Raw genomic sequence first — 21256 nt, forward strand, 5'->3', positions numbered from 1 at the left:
CACCTCCTAACTCCCTGCTTTTCCCCCATTGGACTGCTTGCAAAGGTAAACTGGTGCACGTCCACCAGCGAGAAGTGACTGTATTACCGTCGGCTCAGGCTGGGCAGCAGGCTGCGGGGGCGAGGGCTGCTTTTGTGGTGGGGCAGTCGGGGGCTGCTGGGCGGCGGCCGGCTGCTGTGGCTGGGTGGGAGCCTGCAGCGGTTTCTGGGGGGTAGGCGCAGCCAGCTGCTGTTGGGGCACCCCTGGAGTAACGGGCTGCTGCTGTTTCAGCTTGGCTTTCGGCTGCACGGCCGCTTGTGGGGCCAGGATCTGCACTGGCTGCCTCTGCTGCGATGCCTGCTGGGGCTGAGGCGGCTGCTGCTGTAGGTAGAAATTCTGCATCATCTGCTGCTGTATCAGTTGCTGCTGCGCTGCCTGTTGCATGGCCTGGTACTGCCAATTAAAGACAGAGAGGAGTAAGCAGACCTGCAACGCTGGGAAATGGCAAAGCAGATACTATTATAGAAATGATTTGGATTGAAAAAGGGGAGAGGTTCTTTAAATGGATTTGTGCTGCGCTTTAACTTATAATTCAACTCGGACCCGTAGTCTATGGAGCTCATTCTTTGGGTTTTTGTTTTCTCTGTGGTCATTTCAGCAGAGACGGTCAGTCAGCTGAATTCCAGACAGCACCCACAGATCTCAGTGAACAATCAAGACAACAGAGTATATAGAGCCACAGTACAGACACATTGCAGCAATAAAACAGATCCAAGAGTAATGAGAAAAAAACGACATAATACTGAAGGAAGAAAAAAGTGGGAGCTGCCACTTCATTGGCCTACTAATTAATGGGCCACCCGCTAATATATCAGATTAAATTATGGAGAATCACTCCTGTATGTCTCAACTTGGAAGAAAGGTCTCATAATGAAAATAATTTGGGATTTCCTGTGCAAGAGACCACTGTAACATCCCACCTGCTGAGCCTGGAGTGCTTGCTGCTGTTGCTGCTGCTGCTGCTGCTGAGGGCTGAAGAAGGCAGCCTGTTGCTGCTTCAGAAAGAGCTGCTGATGCTGAGGTGTGGCCTGGGGGTGGGGCGGGGGAGGAGCCTGAGGGGGAGTTGCCTGCACTTGAGCAGGTGTGGTCTGTGGCTGGGAGGGTGGAGCTTGCTGCTGTGCAGAAATAGGCTGGGAAGCTTGAGCTTTCTGGGATTGGATGATCGCGGCTGGCTGGGCTGCCCCCAGGGTCACAACTGTAAAACAATGAGTAGGAATGTAGGTGTAGGTTTTCACTATGTTCTCAACAGTAAGGCATGTTCAACTACGCAATAATCAGTTGTTTCGAAAGTTGTTTGAAATGGTCACCCACAAAACTGGCTGCAAAAATATTGCAAATGGAATACAAGCTGGTTTACCCTGAATACATGGAATTTTAGATCATTTTATCATTGCCAGTGATAGGAACTATATGAGTTCCCTCCTCTCAGCTCCCGGAATCCTTTGTTCACATAGAGGTAGCACAGCTGGGAAGCTGAAACTGTAAAGTTTTGAACAGTAATAAAAAACTACTTTGTACAGATCAGAAATTGCATGAGCAAATGCCATACGTGTTGGAAAGTTAGTGAACACACAGACTGAACTCCACATGGCTATCTCATTTAGAAATCCTAAAATAATCCTGGTTGATCTAATTTGTTAATTTACAGAATACACAATTCTGTATAGCAACTAATATTCTGACACAAAACATCTCAAGGCCTTGCCTTGTTTGTCTTGTCCATTCTTTTAAAAGAGGTCTATACAGAGATGACTGAATTCTAACAAGAAGTTCATTAAGCATCGCAAACAGCAGGGCCATGCCGCAGGCTAAAAGTCAAGATCGCTCAATGCATTTTTTTTTTACTGGACAACTGGAACATCACACCAAAGCAGGATGAGATACGAGTAAAGCTCTTTTGTCCTTTCTCCTTCTCTCTCTTATCCTACTCTCCAATGCTGAACCTGCCTGGCAATGATCCACATTTCCAAATTCCCCAGGCCCTCCACTGGGCTCAGTCCAAAAAATGCACATTTCAGTCCCAGTGGCATAGAGCGATTCAACTCCCTGTCAAACCAGATTTCAGTGATGCACGGCAGCGTGCACAGCAAGTCATTTTTCGCAGTTGATTGATTTCCCATTCTTTTCAGGACAAGATAAATCAGGAATACACCAATGAGGATTTCTTTTTATTTTACATTCACAGAGAGAGAAAGAGAAAGAGCAGTTTAAACAGATACAAGGGATAAAGTGTATTCTTTATACTGAGCCCAATCCAGGACTGGTATTACCATTAGCAGAAAACATTGTTCAGGATAAAGACTGGAGTTAACAAAATGAAAACAGAAAGAATAAAACTTAAAATACAAATTATACCACACTGTGCTGAACTGTATAGAATTGCAAGGCCTTTTCTGTGCTTAGTTTCATTCCGTTACATCCTTTGTTTACATGCATTAGGACAAACACCCATAGGTTTAGATGGGAAACGGGAAATAAGCCTAAAACAGTAATGAGCAAACAGGTGAGTATACATGGAAATCAAAGAGCATAAAAAAAACACAAATGCTTAAGATAAAGTATGCTGTCTTAATTGGAGATATATTTTCAAGATCAAGTATAAAAAATATTCAATTTATTTATTTTTTTATTTATAACTTGAATCATCTATTAAAAGCAAGCATAAACACATAAAATGTATGCTTTTTTTAGCTATCTGATATGTTTAAGCAATGAACATAAAATACTTACAGTACAGAACTCAATTTTTGGGGTACCATCCTCAAACCAGAGTTCTAATGCTCTCCCAGTATCTTTATGTCAGAAACACCACATCTAAATTGCATTAAAATCACAGTTAAGAGCCTTTGATAGACAGAAATTGCCTTGACACAGACACATGGAGATGTCAGTGCTCAAGAGATCGCTGTTGGCATCACTATCACCTATCAAAGTAATTTGAGCTCACTTAAGTATTCCTACCCTATTTCTCCCACTGACTGCAGAGTGGCACTGCATGAGCCCAACACACATCAGTGGTTTCTGTGCTGAAGAAGACACCATATGCACTGCTGGAATCTATTTTTAGTAAGAGATACACTTTGTCCAAAACTAAAACTCACTGCAGCAGTGTTAAGATCAGGTATCTCAAATCCAGCGCCAGGAGGACTGCAGACACTTATCTTTACTTGAATGAATTACATTTTCTATATATAGGTAGGGACCTGTGTTTTGCACAACCTGGTTTTGGAATCAAAATTTCAATATAACCTCCACATTAAGTCACTAATTATACAATTATTTATGATCCTCTAATTGCATTACTTTAATAATCTCTATTATAGCTATTAATCCAAAATCATGCATATTAGAATACTGATTAAACAGAGCAGAGTACAGGGCTACTGACATTTATTTAATCAGGCATCCCTGTGTTACTAATATCCTTGATTCAAGAGTATTTCAGAGCATTTCTCAAAAAGTTTTTGATTTTTTTTTTATAAATTGCAAATACTTCTACCACAATATTTCTATATCACAGTATTACTTTTTCATTCTCTTCTTATTTACAGCCTCCGTGCTGATATCCTAATAGCTTCTTAAGATTAAAGAATGTGGAGTAGCTACAGGGACACCAGTACCGGTTACAAATGAGGCTGTGCACAACTCAAGGCCCCCTAATCAAGGATTAGCATGCATAGGTAGAATAAAATTTCAATATGCTGCAAGCCTGAGGACTAACAATGGATTTGCTTCATGTTTCGGGACTGGAAAGAATAGTCTCTGATCAATTCGCAACTAACTACCAAATAGGCTAGATGGGCCGAATTACCTCCTCTTGTTTTTGAAACCTTTCTTATGTTCTTAGCATTCATCCATTTAACCAGACAATCAGACTGGATATAGTAGTGGATTGGTGTGAGACCTTAGCCAGGAGGCTCGAAGGCCCTGCAGGGGCCCGTAGCACAGACAGCGAGGGGGCCCAGCTGCAGATAAAAGCTCGGGGGAGCTGGATTTCGACTTGTGCTGAGCGAAACGCACATCGAAGACCTTGACTGTGTGAAGCCCACAGATGCAGAAGTGGAAAAAGAAAGAGTGGTCTTGGAAAGAGCCACGTGGGGCGACGTGCCGGCAGTACCTGGCTGCTGCACTGCTCCGGCTGCCACGTTGGCCCTTTTCCGAGGGGTGAGGGCGGGCTGGATGGGCAGGATGCCAGCATTGGGCTGCGGCTGCCCCGCCTTGGGACGCTGGCGAGGGGCGATGGAGGTCTCCAGAGTCGGGATGGGGTCCGTCAGCCTAGGCAGAGAGGGACATGCGGTGAGAGATGGGAAGACATTATGCTGCATCACAAACTACAAAAAGACAAGCAGCACTTTGCTTAGATCCACAGTGTTCACGGAGCAGCTCGAGAATAAATACTCACACACTGCACGAGGGGTATGGGCAGTACGATACAGGCGTTCATGATTAACCCAGTAAAATTGCTTTAACCCAATTAACAAATTATACCCTAACCCCTAGCCACATTTGTCCAAGCTTTGTTAGTCTTTCTATTTTTGTGTTTATATCAGTGGGATGTAAATATTTGAGGGACAGTTTCCAACAGTTGCAAAGCACTTATACATTCTATATAGGGGTGTCCAGTTCTGCTCCCTCAGGACTTCTGTTTCTGCAGGATTACTAGGTCTCATCAATGCAGCTACACCTCAAGAACTGGTAAAAGTTGTTAAATTGGCCAAATTAAATCAATAATAATATGATTCAGTTCATTAAGAGCTGAACTGGAATAAGAACCTGCAGACACACTGGCCCTCCATGTTCTTTAGGGGTTCGTGTCCAGTCTCTGGTACACCTATACATTTAAGCACCCTTTCATGGTTTACAGGATACTGTTAATTATTCTGCTCTCCTGAAATTAGCAGAGCTCACACCATGTGCACGCAAGCCAGTTTCTTTGTGGTGCGGAAAATAGTTCATCTTTAGCTTCCAGCATGGGTTACAAGATTATACAAATGTGTTCAGACATAATCCTGATACTGCTTTCAGTAACAGTAAAAAAGTAATGTGCTTGTTAAAAATATTAATGTCTTGTGGCACTTGGCTAAAAAAGAAGAGTGTACTGCCTAATTACATGTGCAAATTCTGCTAGCAAAAGGTGGATACAAGTGTGGCAGGCTGTGCCATCATCTGGCAGTTAAAAACCCTGTCTTGATGAACACAGAGAACAGGCTTAGTCGATTAAGTCATCCTTCTGTACTGTCAAGTCTGCCTTGCCAGTGTACTAAAAAAGATCAGTAAATAAACTGGTCAACCCAGGAAATGACAAGAAGTAGGAGGAAACTGGTTGGATTAAAGTTATCATTTTAATCAAGTTATTCTTGTCTTGACAAAGCAAGGCGCAACCATTTGACTGCACACAAGCATGTGACTTGTGCAGGATGGAACTCTTGGCAGCCAATGACAATCCATCAACTTCCGATACAGAAGACTCCCTCCAGTGCTTATGCCCTAATCCCTTCCTTCGAGCTCACCTGGCTTTGATCTGGCTCTTCTTGGCCGCAGCTTCACTGGCTCTGATTGGCTCAGGGAGTTTAGCTGGAATCGGAGAGTTCTGGAAAAATAGGAAAGAGAGGACTATTGGATAAAAGGGCTGCTGCACAGCTTCCTCGGTTTTTCCCAGATGAATATACAGGTATAGCAGTGCATTTCCAACAGTGACAGTACCAGCCATATCAATTATCTGCTGTCATTCCAGCACAGGGGCACTGGTTTCATAATTAGGTGCAAAAGGTCAATTGACGGATTTCCGAAATATGGGAATTCGGATCGTGAGGAGCGCTCGACCATTTCACACTGTGAAACACTAGAGTGAACTAAAAACCATCCTGTGGAACAATCTTTGTAGGAATAGCAATATATTCTTAATAATGTTTATGTTCACTAACTTTTAAAATTTGTTTCCTGTTTATTTTTATCCTGTAAACTATTTGAATATGACCTTTTATTGATGTTCACAAATCTTCTTATGTTTCCTATGTGACATGCCTATGTATATTCCTTCACATATTCATTCACTCTACAAGGAAACAGATGCTTACCAATTTGCAGAAAATATGTGTCACTGAGTAAAGCTATGAATATTGGGGTTTTGTCCAAAGCCCTGAATATAAAAGCATGTTTAATGTTTAATGAGTACCTCATTTCTCCTGTTAATCACCTTTTTTCCTGCTTTGGCAGAAGACAGAGCACAGGCATGTGGAGATTATAAAGACATGATGACAAATTTCATTAGAGGGTTACCCAGATTGTTTAAAAATGGGAATAAGTGGCACTAGCTTGGTGACGTTTGGTTTAACAGGGCTCTATGCAACTGTTTAAGAAAATTGGTAAATCGGTAGAAAATGAAAGGACATATGCTAACAGCAAACATTTAATGCAAATCGTCTGGATTATTTCACTAAGAACATATGACTATATAGAACAGGACTCTGAAGGCTTAAGTCCAAATATTTTCTAACAAAAAAAGCTTTTTGCAGTTGGTTTGTCTGGCACTGTATTTTCCCAGGCAGAGACGATAAAGCAGGGGTACCTGTACGTTCTGGACAGGACAGTCACGGCGGGCCAGTCTGAAAGCAAAATAGGCCACCTGGTAGATATCAGGGCGCTTGTCAGGGTCTGGCTCCAGCATGTAACCTGTAGAAGAACAGTACGGGAAAGGATTTAGAAAAAGCTAAAAGGCAACGGTAATGAATATAGTCATCACATTAAAGTTTTCCTGTTTTTCTACTGCATGTAACATCTGTAAGCCCTGGAGCACAACGTTAAATTTCTTCTACAAGTATTTGTCACAGGAACAGTGTTCAATGCTCTTGATCTCACAAGTCAGAGAATACGTGACTTTTAGAGCCAAACAGGCATCTCTCAGTTATAACACAGATGGCACAAAACTGTCCACCAGAACAAGTTGGTGTATTAAAAATAAAAGTATAAACTGGGAACGGGGAATATAATATTTTATCAGGACCCCACATAAGAACTTTAGAACTAAAAGAAGAACTGCAAAAAAAATATCGCCAGAAATTCAGCCATCAAGTAGTCTGGGAAGTTACACACAGACAAACTGAGAGGGCAGATAACCATCAGAGAAGAACAGACAGCAATACCCTCAGTGAAATGGAGCATGTCCTACAAACCAGGGAGAGAAGGATAAATATCACAAAGACAAACATAGCGGTATGGGGGATTCGTGAAGAAGGCGTTGTCACACATTGTAATGGGAAACTTACAGAATTAGTCATTGGATGGTGAGTTTATTGGTTAAAGGGATGACTGACATTGAGTTTTCAGGCTCTGAACCTGTGAATTCCACAGGGGCCTCAGTTACAGCAAAGAAAGGATGAGAGAAAAACACTCAAGAAAAAGAGAAAGATGTTCATTGGTCAGGCTGTGCACATGGCGGTAGTACTGCAGTGTGTATGGGACAGGAGACACAATAAGAGACAGATGACAACACTGACAATTAAGGCAGCATGCATCAGAGAGGGTGCAGCACAAGCTGTCTGGGACATGGGTCAGAGAGAGCGTACGTGACAACGACAGGCTGGAAGAGAGAGACAGTGCGGGCACTCACGGATCAGGCAGTGCATGTCGTGGGAGTAGCGCGAGTTGTCAGGGATGGTGAAGCTGCCGTCGCAGATGGCCACCTGGCTCTCTCCAAAGGGCAGAGTGAAGTAACACAGCTTATAGAGCAGGCAGCCCATAGCCTGGAACACATGCACATACACACACAGCACAGGAATTACAAGAGCACATACAGGAAACAGACTCCCAATTAACACTGAACGTAAATCTATTTCACAGGCGGAAGGCTCCTGGGCAGATTTTGTTAATGGAGCTGGAAAGCCAATGTATTACTTTCAGCAGCCCGCTGCTCAGAAAGACTAAAACGGCTCAAAGTACAAAGCAAGAGAAGTCTTGTTCCCCCTCCGTGATGCACTGATTTTAATTAAAAGCACCGATAGCCACAGTATGGGAAAACAGACTTCGTTTTACAACCACAGAAACACAACATCTGAAAAACATGCCTTTCACTCACTTTTTATAGTCAACTAACCAGCTTCACTGCTAAATGCTTTCTCAAGGCAAAGCGTACCTAGTTCAGCAGCAAACATCAAAGGAAATATTTCACTTTCTATACTGAGGCCTGACATACTTACAGTACCTGAGCGGGCTAAACATGCAGCACAACACCAAGCACTAAGCTGACAAACAGCACTTGTTAGCTTGTTTGAGTATTTCGTCCAGAACCTTTCAAAGATCATGGAGTAATTGAATGAGTTTCACAGCACACTGAAGGATATTGTTGTGGCAAAAGAGGTCACTTCCATTGGATCTGGGTCAGTGGAGCCTGGACACTCACCCAGATGTCTGCTTTAGCAGTGATGACCTTCCCACTGTACAAGTTGACCATTTCGGGTGCCCGGTATGACAGGGTAGTGTACCTGAGAGACAGTAAAGACAATTTATTCATTCTAAATGACATGTTAAACATGTCGACATTGAGGACCTGACAGATCTCAGAGAACTTTCTGCATTAACTCAGGTGATTAAGGACAAATTATCAGAAAACCTTTCACAACATCTATTAGATATAGATAAAAACTCCTTTCTAAAAGAGGTTGAAACGAGCTTCCTGCCCCATCCATACACTCCTGGTGTCTCTTGAAAGTGGATTTAAACTCAATTGGTCTTCTTGGCCAAGTTTAATAAACAACAAAAAAGTATACGTTAATTAATAAATGCACTGATTTTTTCTAAAATTACATTCGAAGAAGGTCCCACAGCCAAAACATTGTGTTTCCTTTCTTCTCTTTTCAGCACGGAATAAACCTTTACTTGTTCCTTTGCAGCCTGCGCATGCTGACACAGTTACCTTCTTGAACTTCTTTGTGTTACATCCTCTTTACAACTACTATACTGTAATTACAATACTTTTTTAATTTGATATGATAAAAAAACGCAACTCTTTTCGGTTTGATCATCCTAATCCTAAGAGCTATTTGATTCAGAGATGCCCTGGTCGAAACTACTTACAGTACAGCCCATTCTGTGTTCAGCCTCCTGCCATTCGGGACTTAACACCCCCCCTCCCCTCTCCTCCCCTAGGTGAAGCTGGTCTGGGCTCAAAGATCAAACTCACTTCTTTATCTCATCCTCCACAACGGTCACCCCCTCGCTCTGAGGGTTCTGGAACCTGTTTGTGGCGCTGCCAAAATCACACAGGACATAATGGCCTCGGTCATGGAGCAGGATGTTCTCCACCTGTAGAGAAAAGGGAGGTGGGAGCTTCAGTCATCAATTCAAGTCCAGGACTAGCGCTAACTGGAATGTGTGAAACCAATCCTATATCCCTATAAAACCAAAAGGAAAAGCTTTAGCCAAGTTCTGGGCCTTTTAAAGGAGCATTTCTGCTCTAAAACCTTCAATGTGCTCTTTTCTTCTCGGGGAAGATTGAAAACAGGTATAAATGTACTGGGACAATATGGGTGGAATTCAAGTATAAGTGGAATCAACACACATCCCTCACTTCCTCCAGTACATTACTGGTGAGCAGGGAGTCCAGGGTGGTGTTGAGCGATTGTGACACTCACCTTGAGGTCCCTGTGGATGATGGGAGTCTTGCACTGGTGTAGCCGAGCGACTGCCTCGCAGGTGTCGCAAAAGATCTGCAGCACCTCCGTCTCGGTGAAGCCCGTTTGCAGACGCTGGTTCATTAGATTGACCACCTGACCTCCTGCGGGACACACGGGCAAACAGGTCAACAACCCCTTTGAATGAATGCAGAGCCCATTCTAGAGCAAAGGCACCACACAGCATTCAAATCAAGTGAAGAACTGAGGTCGCTAAGTGACCAGCTAGCAGACAGCCAAGACAGTTAAAAAATCTCTTTTGATCGGCAATTTTCTATATGTAATCTTCAAAAACACAATATAAATTCTTTTGAAATAAAACAGGGGTGTGATCTTTTGCCTTTAAAAAAACAAAGGCAAATGTGACTCTGTTTTAGTAGTTTCCATAGAGCAGATTTTATATAAATAGACTATTTTATATAGAATAGACTTTCTATTGTGTGTACTTTATCATAGATGCCTTTCTCCTAACTATTACCGCACACTTTGATGCCTTGATGAGTGTTTGCAGATGCTACCTGTTGTTGAAGAACCACAAAAAGTAAAAGCCGTGTATGAAAACACAGCCTGCGGACTGCTGCTGTTACTCTTTATAAAGATTTTCATCCATTATTTAGCAAACAAGCAAAAGTGTGTCATTGTTATATTGCATGCCATATATTATTTAAAATGTTTAATTTTAATCTTCTATCCCTGACTTGGGCTGGAGATGTACTGTATGCTCCACAGTGGCTTTTTCAGCCTAGGCAGACAGAGGAGACACAGAGTCACAATCACAGAAGGATAAGGAGAGGCAGAGAGAGAGAGACACTGCACACAGACTGAAGACCGGCCGACTTAAGAGTCAGACAAGCATACAGGGGTTGAGATATGAAAAGCAGAAACACAAAAATCTGTTGCATAAATGTAAAAAATATTTAGCACATCCACATAATTTAATAATCTTTATTTTCTATAGTGGCTCTTATTTCACGTCGTCTCATTTCACAATAAATCAAACAAAAGGCACAGAAATATACAACCTAAGCAATTAAAATCTAGAGCATAAATGTGCAGACTAATTATGATTAATGAGAACCTCATTGATTTTTAAAGAATGCCATTGAATCAAGGTCTATACCAAGGGTTAGAAAGGAAGACAAGAGACAAACTCAAGAGCCAGACTGAGTTTTGGCAGGACAATCCGACAAGCTAGACACAGGAACAGAGAGATTGGTGGATGGGTAATATACATATATAGGGGGACAGAGAAAACGGGGTCAACAAAGCAGGCCCAGACTGGTGCACAGGACGAGGGACTCACCACGACAGTAGTCCATCAGAATGAGAACTTCCCAAACATCCCCTGAGCCCACTGCTGTGATGCTGGAGTCCAAGAAGCCCACAATATTCTTGTGCCCAACCAGATCTCTCTGAACATAAACACAGGGTGATTATCAAGCAGGGCTTGGGAATTCAGTACTCCAAGTCCCGCAGTCTCCCAGTTTGACAAACCAATCAAGAACCAAAGACACAGTACAAACACACTGACCCAAAACTCTGCGAAAAAACACAAAGGAGTATAAATGACAGGTACAGATTTTACACATGTGCCCCCACACCCAAGAATAATTCATGACAAATCTGACTTCAACAGAATTTCAGAGTCATTTTTTATAAGTGTGTAATGAGCAAATTGTAAAGAAGTTATTAGGGAGAAATTCATCTGATTTCATTTTTAAAGGGGAACTATCATCCCCAGTTTCTCAGACCGGTAATTAGATAGATACTTTATTGATCCCGTGAGGGAAATTGCAGTGCAACAGCAGCTTAACACACACAACACAGCCACAGTGTAACGAATTATATAATAATAGTACAATATATACAATACAATACAAGAGTTACTCAATTAAATCAATTCATTGATGTTGTATAAAAAAAATCCACATTTCGAATTAAGCACCATATCGTGAACTTTGTCCCAAGCTCTCATTCAAGTTCCCACGAATTACGATGCGATGCGGCTCACAAGTCACTGCCAGGACTAATGTAATGTGACGTACAAGCAAATAAATACAGGTTGTGCAGCAGACATTTCACCACAGAAATGTTCCAACGTGATCTGCATGCAGAGTTAACAAGTAGTATTTGTTGGCAAAACCATCTGGAAATCAAGAGCAATACTTCTATTGGATTAAAAGAGGCATTCACAAGCCTCTTATTTGCGATGTAATAAGGCCACACGTCACCGGAAGGCTTGTTGCCTCATTCTGAATCACAGGACATGGCACTGCGCATACCTGGAAATTGTCTATTTTGTGGTGAACATTGGAGTTTTAACACATTGCTGTGTACATTTTAAAGTGGTCTGAAATCCACTCATCAATGCTGATTCTTTCTAACCCTGAAATATGTAATTTTAGCCATAGCCTCACCATGATCTGGATCTCCCTCTTGCACACCTGCAGGTCATGCTCGTTGTTGACATACATCCTCTTGAGGGCGCAGCGCACACCCTGGTGTGTACGCACGAGAAACACGATCGCAAAGCCTCCTGTAGAAAAACACAAGGGACCAAGTGACAAGCGTTAATGTCATGATCACCCCATTGAGCTCCATCCATTAATGCATCAACCTAGACTACCAAGATTCAAGCAGTATAGAATAAAGGTATCTTGTATTCCACAGCTATTAACCTGCTCACTTTGCACAAGTAATTTATAGTTAGATTTTGTTTTCATTGTGTATTTTAAGTATCTGTTTCAGTCACTGACAATCCCGTTTTTATTTGTTTTTAGACTGCGAGAGCATTTAAAGATTCTGGCTTGATTTTTAATCCTATGCATGAATGTCTTTTATTTGTTAACTGATTCAGGCTGTGTTAAGTGTATCATGCATTGTGTACAGTACTTCTTTTAATCTGCCTGCAAAGCAAATTTCCCACCTGGGATAATATACGACATAAGGTGAGGTTCCACAGCCACTGAAACATTCCCAGCACAAAAACATTGATTACAGCTTTTGACACCGCTTCTGGGAAGCAGTTTTTACATTTAAAAAAAACATTTTAAAAATATTATATTAAGCTACAAATACAGTATTTAAAAATACAAAACTTCACTAGCCTTGAGAAGAGCAGTCCAATAATTTTGTTGGAATCCATCAATTGACACATTTTTAGTATGCTAGTTAGGTCACAGCTATTAATCAGACTTGCTACCTGTTGGGTGTTGAATGTAGAACGTTGTGTATTCTAGCAGAGATAATAACTATGGACAAATTACATTCAAGACTGGAAACCTAGGAGGTTTTACTCCAATGTTTCCTAATGCTGTCTCTTCTGTTTTTCATTCCACCTCAGCTCTTTCTCTTCATTAATCCTAATTAAGCTTTCAAAAAACAGTTTCACCCCTCAAACAGCGGGGAGTCATGAACAACAATTTGTCTGAACCCTGTGCCAGATGCCGGTTTCAGAACACCTTTCATTTAGGATTCTTGCTTAAATGCCCAGATGGAATTTAATTAATGAGCCTACACATCACTAAGAATGCTAATTAACATAGAGTTTGACACACCATTGTTCCCATCATTTTCTGTACTCATAGTTTAGAAAACTATGAGAAACCAACTGTTTCAAAATAAGTGGAAACAGAGATCTGTTTTTTTACTTTTCTCGGAAATACACAAAACAGAGATTACTGTTAAAACTAAGACTTAGGCGCAGAAACCGATCAAAGCAAAGAACTGGTTAAATAAAGGTTCAGAAAACAGAGATTAAATGCAAGATCGGGCCTGGAAAACATTGCATTACAGGTATAGCTGTCATTTTAGTAAATTCATTTAGGACTAGCTTGCGTTGTGTGTCTTCTTTTACCTTTCTAAGCTTATTGAACCAGATAGTGCCTGATAGATACCTACTGTAGATATTCAAGCAGAAAGCCTTGTGCACAGGCTTTATAGACATGAAGGTGGAAACATGAAATGAGGAATTACTCAGAAGATGCATACATTGCTTCTGGCTTAGCACAACCTTAATTTACTTCCCCTGCACCACGCCTGGCAATCTCTTCTGAAAAAGACTTTTCTCGAGCTATTTTTGTCCATGGTAGCTAGCCGCAGTGCCAAATCGGCATTTATAAGATAACAGGGAATGAGTCACAGCACATATTACTGTGCAAGTGGCAAGTAATAAGAAAACAGCAGGAGAACGCTGCTCACGTGACACGTGTGACGCAACACAGCAGTTTTACTCCTATTCAGCTCACAGCACAGGGTGGCAGAACCAGGAGAGCAGGCTCCTGATCGGCTAAGTAACACAAAAGCAGCAGGGCTGGGCTGGGCACAACAGCTAAGTGGCCACGCCTGTTAACTGCTTTTCAGGAATGAGCTTCTCACCACCTGACCAGCCCAGAAAACCCAAGTGAAAAACATGCTCTGGAATTAGTCTACCATTGGACAGCAACATTCAAATTAACCTGTTTACAGCACTTCAAGCACGAATTAGTTCTTTTTTGTAAAAGAAAAACATTATCATACATAGTTCAGGTGGGTAGCTGCGTCAGCATGCGTAGGCTGCAAAGGAACAAGTAATAGGTTTATTCCATGCTGAAAAAAAGAAGAAAGAGAACACAACGTTTCGGCCGTGGAGCCTTCTTCAGGTGTGACAATTAGATTAAAAGAGAGGCGACTTTCGAATCGCCATTAACTTTAACTGCTTTTGTTATTTTTCCCAAAAAAAAAATCAGCAGATCCTGCTTTGTTCAGAACCCGCTCGATTTCTTTTTGAACTGACAAATGTTAACAAATGTGTCTTCCAATTACCAACCCGTTTCCTCATGGGAAGAGCCAACAAGTTCACTTCAATGGAGACTTTCTTTAAAAGAGTCAGTGATCAGAGGAGCTGCGAGCCACTTACTGATCCATTAACTGGTCTAAAGCACCATCGTAATAGCAACAAGGCCCAGCCCTTCTTAGCTTCTGAGATCTGAGGCAATCGGGTTATGAAGTGTTAACATGAATGTATACAACACTTAAAAAAGGTCTCATTCTATCTAAAGGAAATTAGAGACTGCATTTCATCATATTCTGCGAGAGTCCCTTACAAAGAGTTTCAGCAGCTTGCTCAATGCAACACAATGAGTCACTGGTGCTAAAGACACAAATGATGCAATAATGGACATGCAACAATAGCATAACGGCTTCCCTTAGATATCAACACAGTGTCTAAGGGCTTTGTCATGTACCATAAGTTCTACAGAGGTTATCAGTTTGAAATTGACAGCAGCATACTTGAAACTCACAATGTTTAAAGAGTGGTTAAAGGAGTTAGCAAAGACAAGACAAATTAATGGCAGGTTTAGCAAGAAGGGACGCATAACACTACAGTTCTAAAAAATCCAAACGTACTTATGTTTAGGCAACTGAAACATTATTTCCGACACCAACAGAAATGACCATGCATGGGGAATTGGAAATGCACGTTAGGTGAATACCAATAAATATGCTCTCTCTTACTGTATTAAACACCACATCCGGGTAGGTTAGATACCGCTTCAGCAGGGAACAGTATTATCCTGCATGACAAGCATGTTTCTGAAACAGAGCTGTCTGAAGTGAGTGACAGGCTTGCACTGCAGTGCTATTGTGCTGCTGTCCTCTCCTCAGTTAGTTAGGGGAGTATTGAGAGAAGGGAGGAAAGGCCTGCTTTTGAGCAAAGACAGAAGTGGGGCAGGCTTATATTCCAGTAAGCCCCTGGGGACTGACTGGCTGTTCTTGCTTTCCCAGTTTTAAAGCTGCAAAATACTCAGTCAACAGGCCTTTGGGGTTCACCACCCACTTAGTTGTCATTTTGTGCAGTGCCCAAGAGCCGGACCATTCCAAACACCATCATGGAAGATGGCAATTAACAGGTCTATGCAGAGACGCAAACAAAAGCACCACAGGATTGAAACGAACACCCCTTTTGTACAACATAACACAATGCACAACAGGGAGAATGTATAAACACAGGGGTACCTGGTTTGCAGCTGTGCCTTGTATGACACATAGGCCTTCAGACAAAGCTGATATTCCACAGGGCACACATGTACAAAATGGCACAATTCACCTATGGCTGCTCCGGGGGGTCTTCATGTCAATAAAACACAGTTCTGTATATGTTCTTAGGAAGAAGCAGTTCATCTCTGTATTGTAGGCACCAAGAGAGTCCAGCCCAGGATGCCTTGCTGGGATCAGTGTCTGTGAAGCACCTGTCATGTCCTAACGCAGTCTGATCACAACGGAAATGATGCAGTTTCCTCTATGCAGTGAAACATCCTCTGGTGCGTTTTCAATTAATGAAGATTAACATCAGAGAAGACACAACATGTGAAAGTAACAGTTCAAGACTGCCTTATTCTGAGTGTGTGCACTGAACGCACACAATATCAGTGCTATCAATAGTGGAAAACAATGTCTTTTTATTTGTTAAACTCATGATTCCTGCATTCACATGGGTGTAAAACTAGACTGCGTGCAGGTCTAGTGTATCAGACGAAAGCATCAGACAAAGCAACATTTATCCAAAATATTATTAAAATACTCCAACACATTTCTGAAATCTAATATAACATTTATTTTAAATATGAGCTATCAATGTTAGCAAGTAATTACAGCCAGTGTAATGCCTACATGCTCAGAAATAAGAGCATTGTTATGTCAGACTTGTGGTATAGAAGAGCTTTCATTGTTTACAGAAACGCCAGAAGGGGCTGGAAAGAGCATTCAGGAAAGGAAACATCATGCATTCAAAATATGATTTGCAAAGCTTTAATTTGATGGGTTGGTCACTGTTAGCTGACAGAGGAACAGTCACAAAAATGTCTCAATTTGTTGAAAGTATAAAACATGCACTCACGATCAATCTTGTGTTGAAATAAGACCATTCTGTCTTAAACACAGAGCAAATGTCCGTCCTACTGTCTTCTGGTTTTCATACCAACAGTTTCACTTAATCAATCCCTAGACTAATCACAATTTTAATCAGCTCTCTGCTTGAGATGCAACAGAATCAAAACGTCAAATAATTTCATTTAACATTCAATTTTTAAAAAACCCTTCAGATTAAGCCTAATATTAGTTAATCTGACAATGAAATTATATGTTTAACTGCAAAGAAATGAAGAAGTCTTTCTGCAGTTCACTGGTCACTGGGTTGAATGTCTTTTTCCACAAATTTCAACTCATCACACGATGCAACACAAGCTTTAAACTTATAATATTAACTGTTGGTTCTCATTCTACATGATTACTTCCTGATAGAATTAATTAGTTTTCTGGAATGAATTTGCTACCCTGGAAAGCCTATAGGACTGTAGCCCTCCAGGATCAAGTACAAGTATCACTGCTTTCAGTGCTGCTACTGCTGACAAGGTTGGATTGTAAATCTCTGTGACCTGGCTAAATTCTGCCCAGGGTTTGTAACAGTCTGGCCCATTTTAAGTTCCCCTTTAATTCAACTGCTAATTCCTGCTCCTCCACCTGAGTTACTGTGCAGTGGGTCTGCTGGCCATCACAGCTGTCACAGATCTCCCAGATTTGTGAATGAAGTTGGTCCCTCCCCTCCAATTTTAAATGGAAAGCACTTTAAATGGAAAAGACCTGTACAAGTGTGAGAATAAAGTCTTCATGAGTACTTATGTGAGGAACAGTTATTAATGAGCATCTGCTGGTCCACACAAGAGGTAACCGCTATCACAAGCCACACTGCAGAAACACAACCTACACTGTCAGTGTCTGAGCAGAAAGATTATTCAGAACTTTAATGACCCAATTAAGAAAGTTATTTTTCTGTAATCACTGATTCGTACTGGCAAAAAGGCTTGAAAAAGAAGTAAAAGCACATTTTGCACTTGATGTCTCTAACTTTAGTTAATATTTTTGTTCTCTTGTACACAAAAATAAAGAAAAGATTTGGAAATCAGCTCCCCACACACACACAGCGATCTGAGGAGACTGAACAATAAGACTGCAAACCAGAGAAGGCCACCTGCCCCATCATGCTAGTCCCTAAATTGACCTCACAATCTCAGCTGGTTCTTGAAGGAGCTCAGTCACCTTCGTCAACATGGGATTCCTGATTTGCTTCAGCTCATAACATAAGAGGTTTTGTAAAATGGGGGACACCTGAGGGAGAAAAAATAAATTCTAAAGAGTTAAATCAAATTAGTAATAATAATTATAAATGACAAAATGAGTAACACTTTATAATAAGGTTCAATAATGTTAATTAGGCCTTCTCAAACACTTCACAGAGAAAGAATAATAGTCTGAACTATCAATAGGAAACTTACAAATCAACACACAATAAATGCTGCTGGAAGTAAAAGCAAAACAACAAGTGAAATGTTTTTTTCCGGCAATACAGTCTGAGACGAGGTGTTACAGAGATCAAAAAACAAACTTGAGAGTGTGATGTTGAATTTTACATTCATGTGTTCATGTATTAGATAAATGAGAAGATAGCCTAACAAGTCTACATTAGTAGACACGAACAATGTTTACAACAAGTCTATTAGTTAATATACTGCATTCATGATCTATAAAGGGTTTATTGTTGAACTTTATTGTAAGTGTACCAACGTGCTGTTACTCACTGCTAAGAGTGAACGCAGTCGAACCTGCAAACAGTAAAACACCAGCAAGGCATTAAAACAGAATGACATGCTGCCACAGGTTGGCAAACCCTGCGAATACAGATGGTGAAATGCCCATCCGCACCAGTGATAAATAAATCACTTGCCTTATCCATTATTCAGGAGATGGCCTTCTCGGCTAACGCCGGCACTGTGCTGTGCACGCTCCAGACAGGGCGATAAGCTAACGCAGAGCAGGGGCTGGCCAAGACATGAGATAACAAGACACTTCGCTTCACCCCACTGCTCTTCTGTGGTCATAATACTGAAAAACATATTTCAGCCCCCATTACATTATTCTTTACTGCTTCTCTCTAGATATTTCCACCCCCTTTTTACACTGTTTTAATGGGATGATATTATTTTGAATTGTTATCCGGGTTGTTTATTATTTTCATTTTAAGAAGTGTTTTCTTTCTCATTATATTTTCTAAATTGCTTATTGCCCACCCACAATTAATTTCCTCGCTATGTACTATGATGTTTTCTTAGGGATTCACTGCAATGGGATACTATTGCTCGCATCAGCTGTTCCAGAGCAGAATCTCTTCTCAAAAGGCTCCTCGAGGTCCTTGCTTATGAAGAAGAGAAGCAGATCAAAGTTGCAAAGATCAAAGTGCACTCCCTTCCATCAGCCAAAGTCTTCTGAGAAAGAGCAGAACTCATTTACCAGGCAATAAACAGGAAATTGACACTGATATAAACCATGGCTTTTGATATTATCTTGTTTGTCCCTGACGTACAGTGGCATGGTGATAGATGAAGTGCTACAGAGTCATAAGGTACCGATCTCCAAGAGTCCATGTCACAAACTCTGTATCATGTGTGAAAGCATCACTCCAGCTCTGCGATCAGCCCTAGAGACAACCTCCCACTTCTGGGATAACTAGTTCAGAAAAGAATGAGAAGGAATAGCTAGAAAACAGCAGGAACTGCAATTATAAAATGTATTTTTATAATGAAATATGGGAGAAAGCAAAGACAATTGGAGCTACTAAATTACTAAAGAAAAATTATATATACTCTACTGTTTTACATGTACGGTCTCTACATCATTATTGAAGCTTAATGTACATTCAGAGGACCTGCACTGTCCACAATACTTTATACTTATGGAGATCTGACTCATGGAGGGGGGAATGATAGGGATGTGGGTGTGTGATGGATCCCTCAAAATACACTATAAAACTCTGAATTCTAGACCTTACATCGGCGCATTAAAACGATAAAATCAATTGTAGAATTGATAGAAGGGATTTCTTTTAATCTACCAAATTAAACCTTTGTTCAACAGTGCTGGTGCCACTGCCATTAAGAGTCAGTGAGTGTTCTAGGGTGCATACTTCTAAAAGTAGTAACTGGCTGCACGAGCTGCTGTTGATAACTAATTACACAAGTCAGCAAGACTGTCCTGCCAAGCTTTCAAACATGAAAACACTGTCAATGCTGCGTGCTTGAAGAGGACGCTTTCACTTTTGGAGTGCTGTTTCCCAATTGATATGGGTGATGGAGGGGATGTAGTGTCCCTTCCAGCTCTTATTGCTCAGTTCTAAACAAACACATTCCAAGTCCAGGATGCTTGATAGTGCCAAACCAAGAAAACCAGGACGCTGAGAACATGAGCTCCAATATACAGTAACATGAGAAGGTTTCTGTGCCCACAGCTGGGGAGAGGGACTACTCCCAGAGTTAAATCAAATCAGTGTTTCAATTACAAGCCTCAAATACCGTGATTGAATAAGTGGAGGACCTATGATTTTTCAGTTCAACCTTATGTGTTTGACTACTTTTAAAAATGACTAGGAAAGGGTTCCTGGGCTGCCACATCACACTGACCCCTCCAGTTTCATGAGTGATATCCATGCACGGTGGACACCTGCTCTAGGTCTCCCATATTGAACATTACACTCTACCTCTGAGGATGAAGAGATGGCATTCTGGAAGAGTACAGTGGGGAGAGGGAGACGGGTTTGCATTTTCTAAACTGGACAAAAGCAACTGAAGACTAACACATTGAAAACGTTGCAAAAGAAATTCTGAAATCAGTCTAAAATGATGCACAGGATCACTGCACTGAAGCAAGCAGGCATTGAATGCCTTCAAGCTGGATTTCATGTCCATGAGCCACTGACTGGATTGCAGACTAACTGCTAATGGAACATCACTGGTCAAGGTGGCCTCCTAAATCAGATGGTATGATTCTACAAATGAGAGCATTTTGTTTTTTAAAAGAAATGCAGCTGTTGCCTCCAGAGGATCAGGATATGAAATCGCAGCCGTATCGAGGGCCGAAACCCCTGCTTGGGGTATCCTGGGAGTCAGTCACACTGAAGGAACGGGGGCATCAACGGAGCACCGCAGAGATCACTGGATCGAGCTCCACCAAGGGTCAAGACTTCACAACGCAGGCTGTCAAGGATCAGTGCAAACTGTATAACATCTTAAAATGCAATGTTTCCACCAGTTTCTGAGGAAACATTACATGGATGTGCTTCCAGTTTACAGTGTCCCACTGCCATTTCATTTCACTGCAAATGAACATCAGCTCGCGATTTTTGCAACTAATGTGAGGGAAAGATGCCGTGATGTTCTCTACCTAAACTGAGCTATACTGAATGTAAATCATTACAATAATTCCGAGCAGCCATCTAACGTGTGATCAAATATCTCCATTAGGGTTATTAGATATAACCATTAAGGAACAATGATTACAATATGGTACGCTTTGAGGTAGATTTTAAAACTGGACAGGCAAAGGCATTCCAAAACAAATGCCTTCCAATTAGGGAAAACAAACTATGAAAGAATGAGACAGAGCTGAAGAGAGGTAATACACGTCAGGATAAATATAGAATCAATATCTATCAATATTACTTGGATGACATTTAATCGGTC

General features: G+C 41.3%; 1 protein-coding gene across 9 annotated transcripts in view; it reads right to left on the bottom strand.

Annotated features, from left to right (window-relative positions):
- The window catches only part of aak1b (AP2 associated kinase 1b), a 62996-nt gene that overhangs the window by 32544 nt on the left and 9196 nt on the right, over window positions 1-21256 (bottom strand). For all 9 annotated transcript variants that reach the window (XM_015364521.2, XM_015364402.2, XM_015364579.2 and 6 more), the window contains exons 2-12: window positions 12125-12243; window positions 11011-11119; window positions 9669-9811; window positions 9218-9339; window positions 8438-8519; window positions 7649-7781; window positions 6608-6711; window positions 5550-5629; window positions 4157-4314; window positions 960-1234; window positions 88-432 (exon numbers count right to left, since the gene is read on the bottom strand). In XM_015364521.2, the coding sequence (XP_015220007.2) occupies window positions 88-432; window positions 960-1234; window positions 4157-4314; window positions 5550-5629; window positions 6608-6711; window positions 7649-7781; window positions 8438-8519; window positions 9218-9339; window positions 9669-9811; window positions 11011-11119; window positions 12125-12243 (1670 nt within the window). The remainder of the gene's footprint in view (window positions 1-87; window positions 433-959; window positions 1235-4156; window positions 4315-5549; window positions 5630-6607; window positions 6712-7648; window positions 7782-8437; window positions 8520-9217; window positions 9340-9668; window positions 9812-11010; window positions 11120-12124; window positions 12244-21256) is intronic.

Source organism: Lepisosteus oculatus, chromosome 2 (genome assembly GCF_040954835.1).
Source record: "Lepisosteus oculatus isolate fLepOcu1 chromosome 2, fLepOcu1.hap2, whole genome shotgun sequence".
Lineage (NCBI taxonomy): Eukaryota > Metazoa > Chordata > Actinopteri > Semionotiformes > Lepisosteidae > Lepisosteus > Lepisosteus oculatus.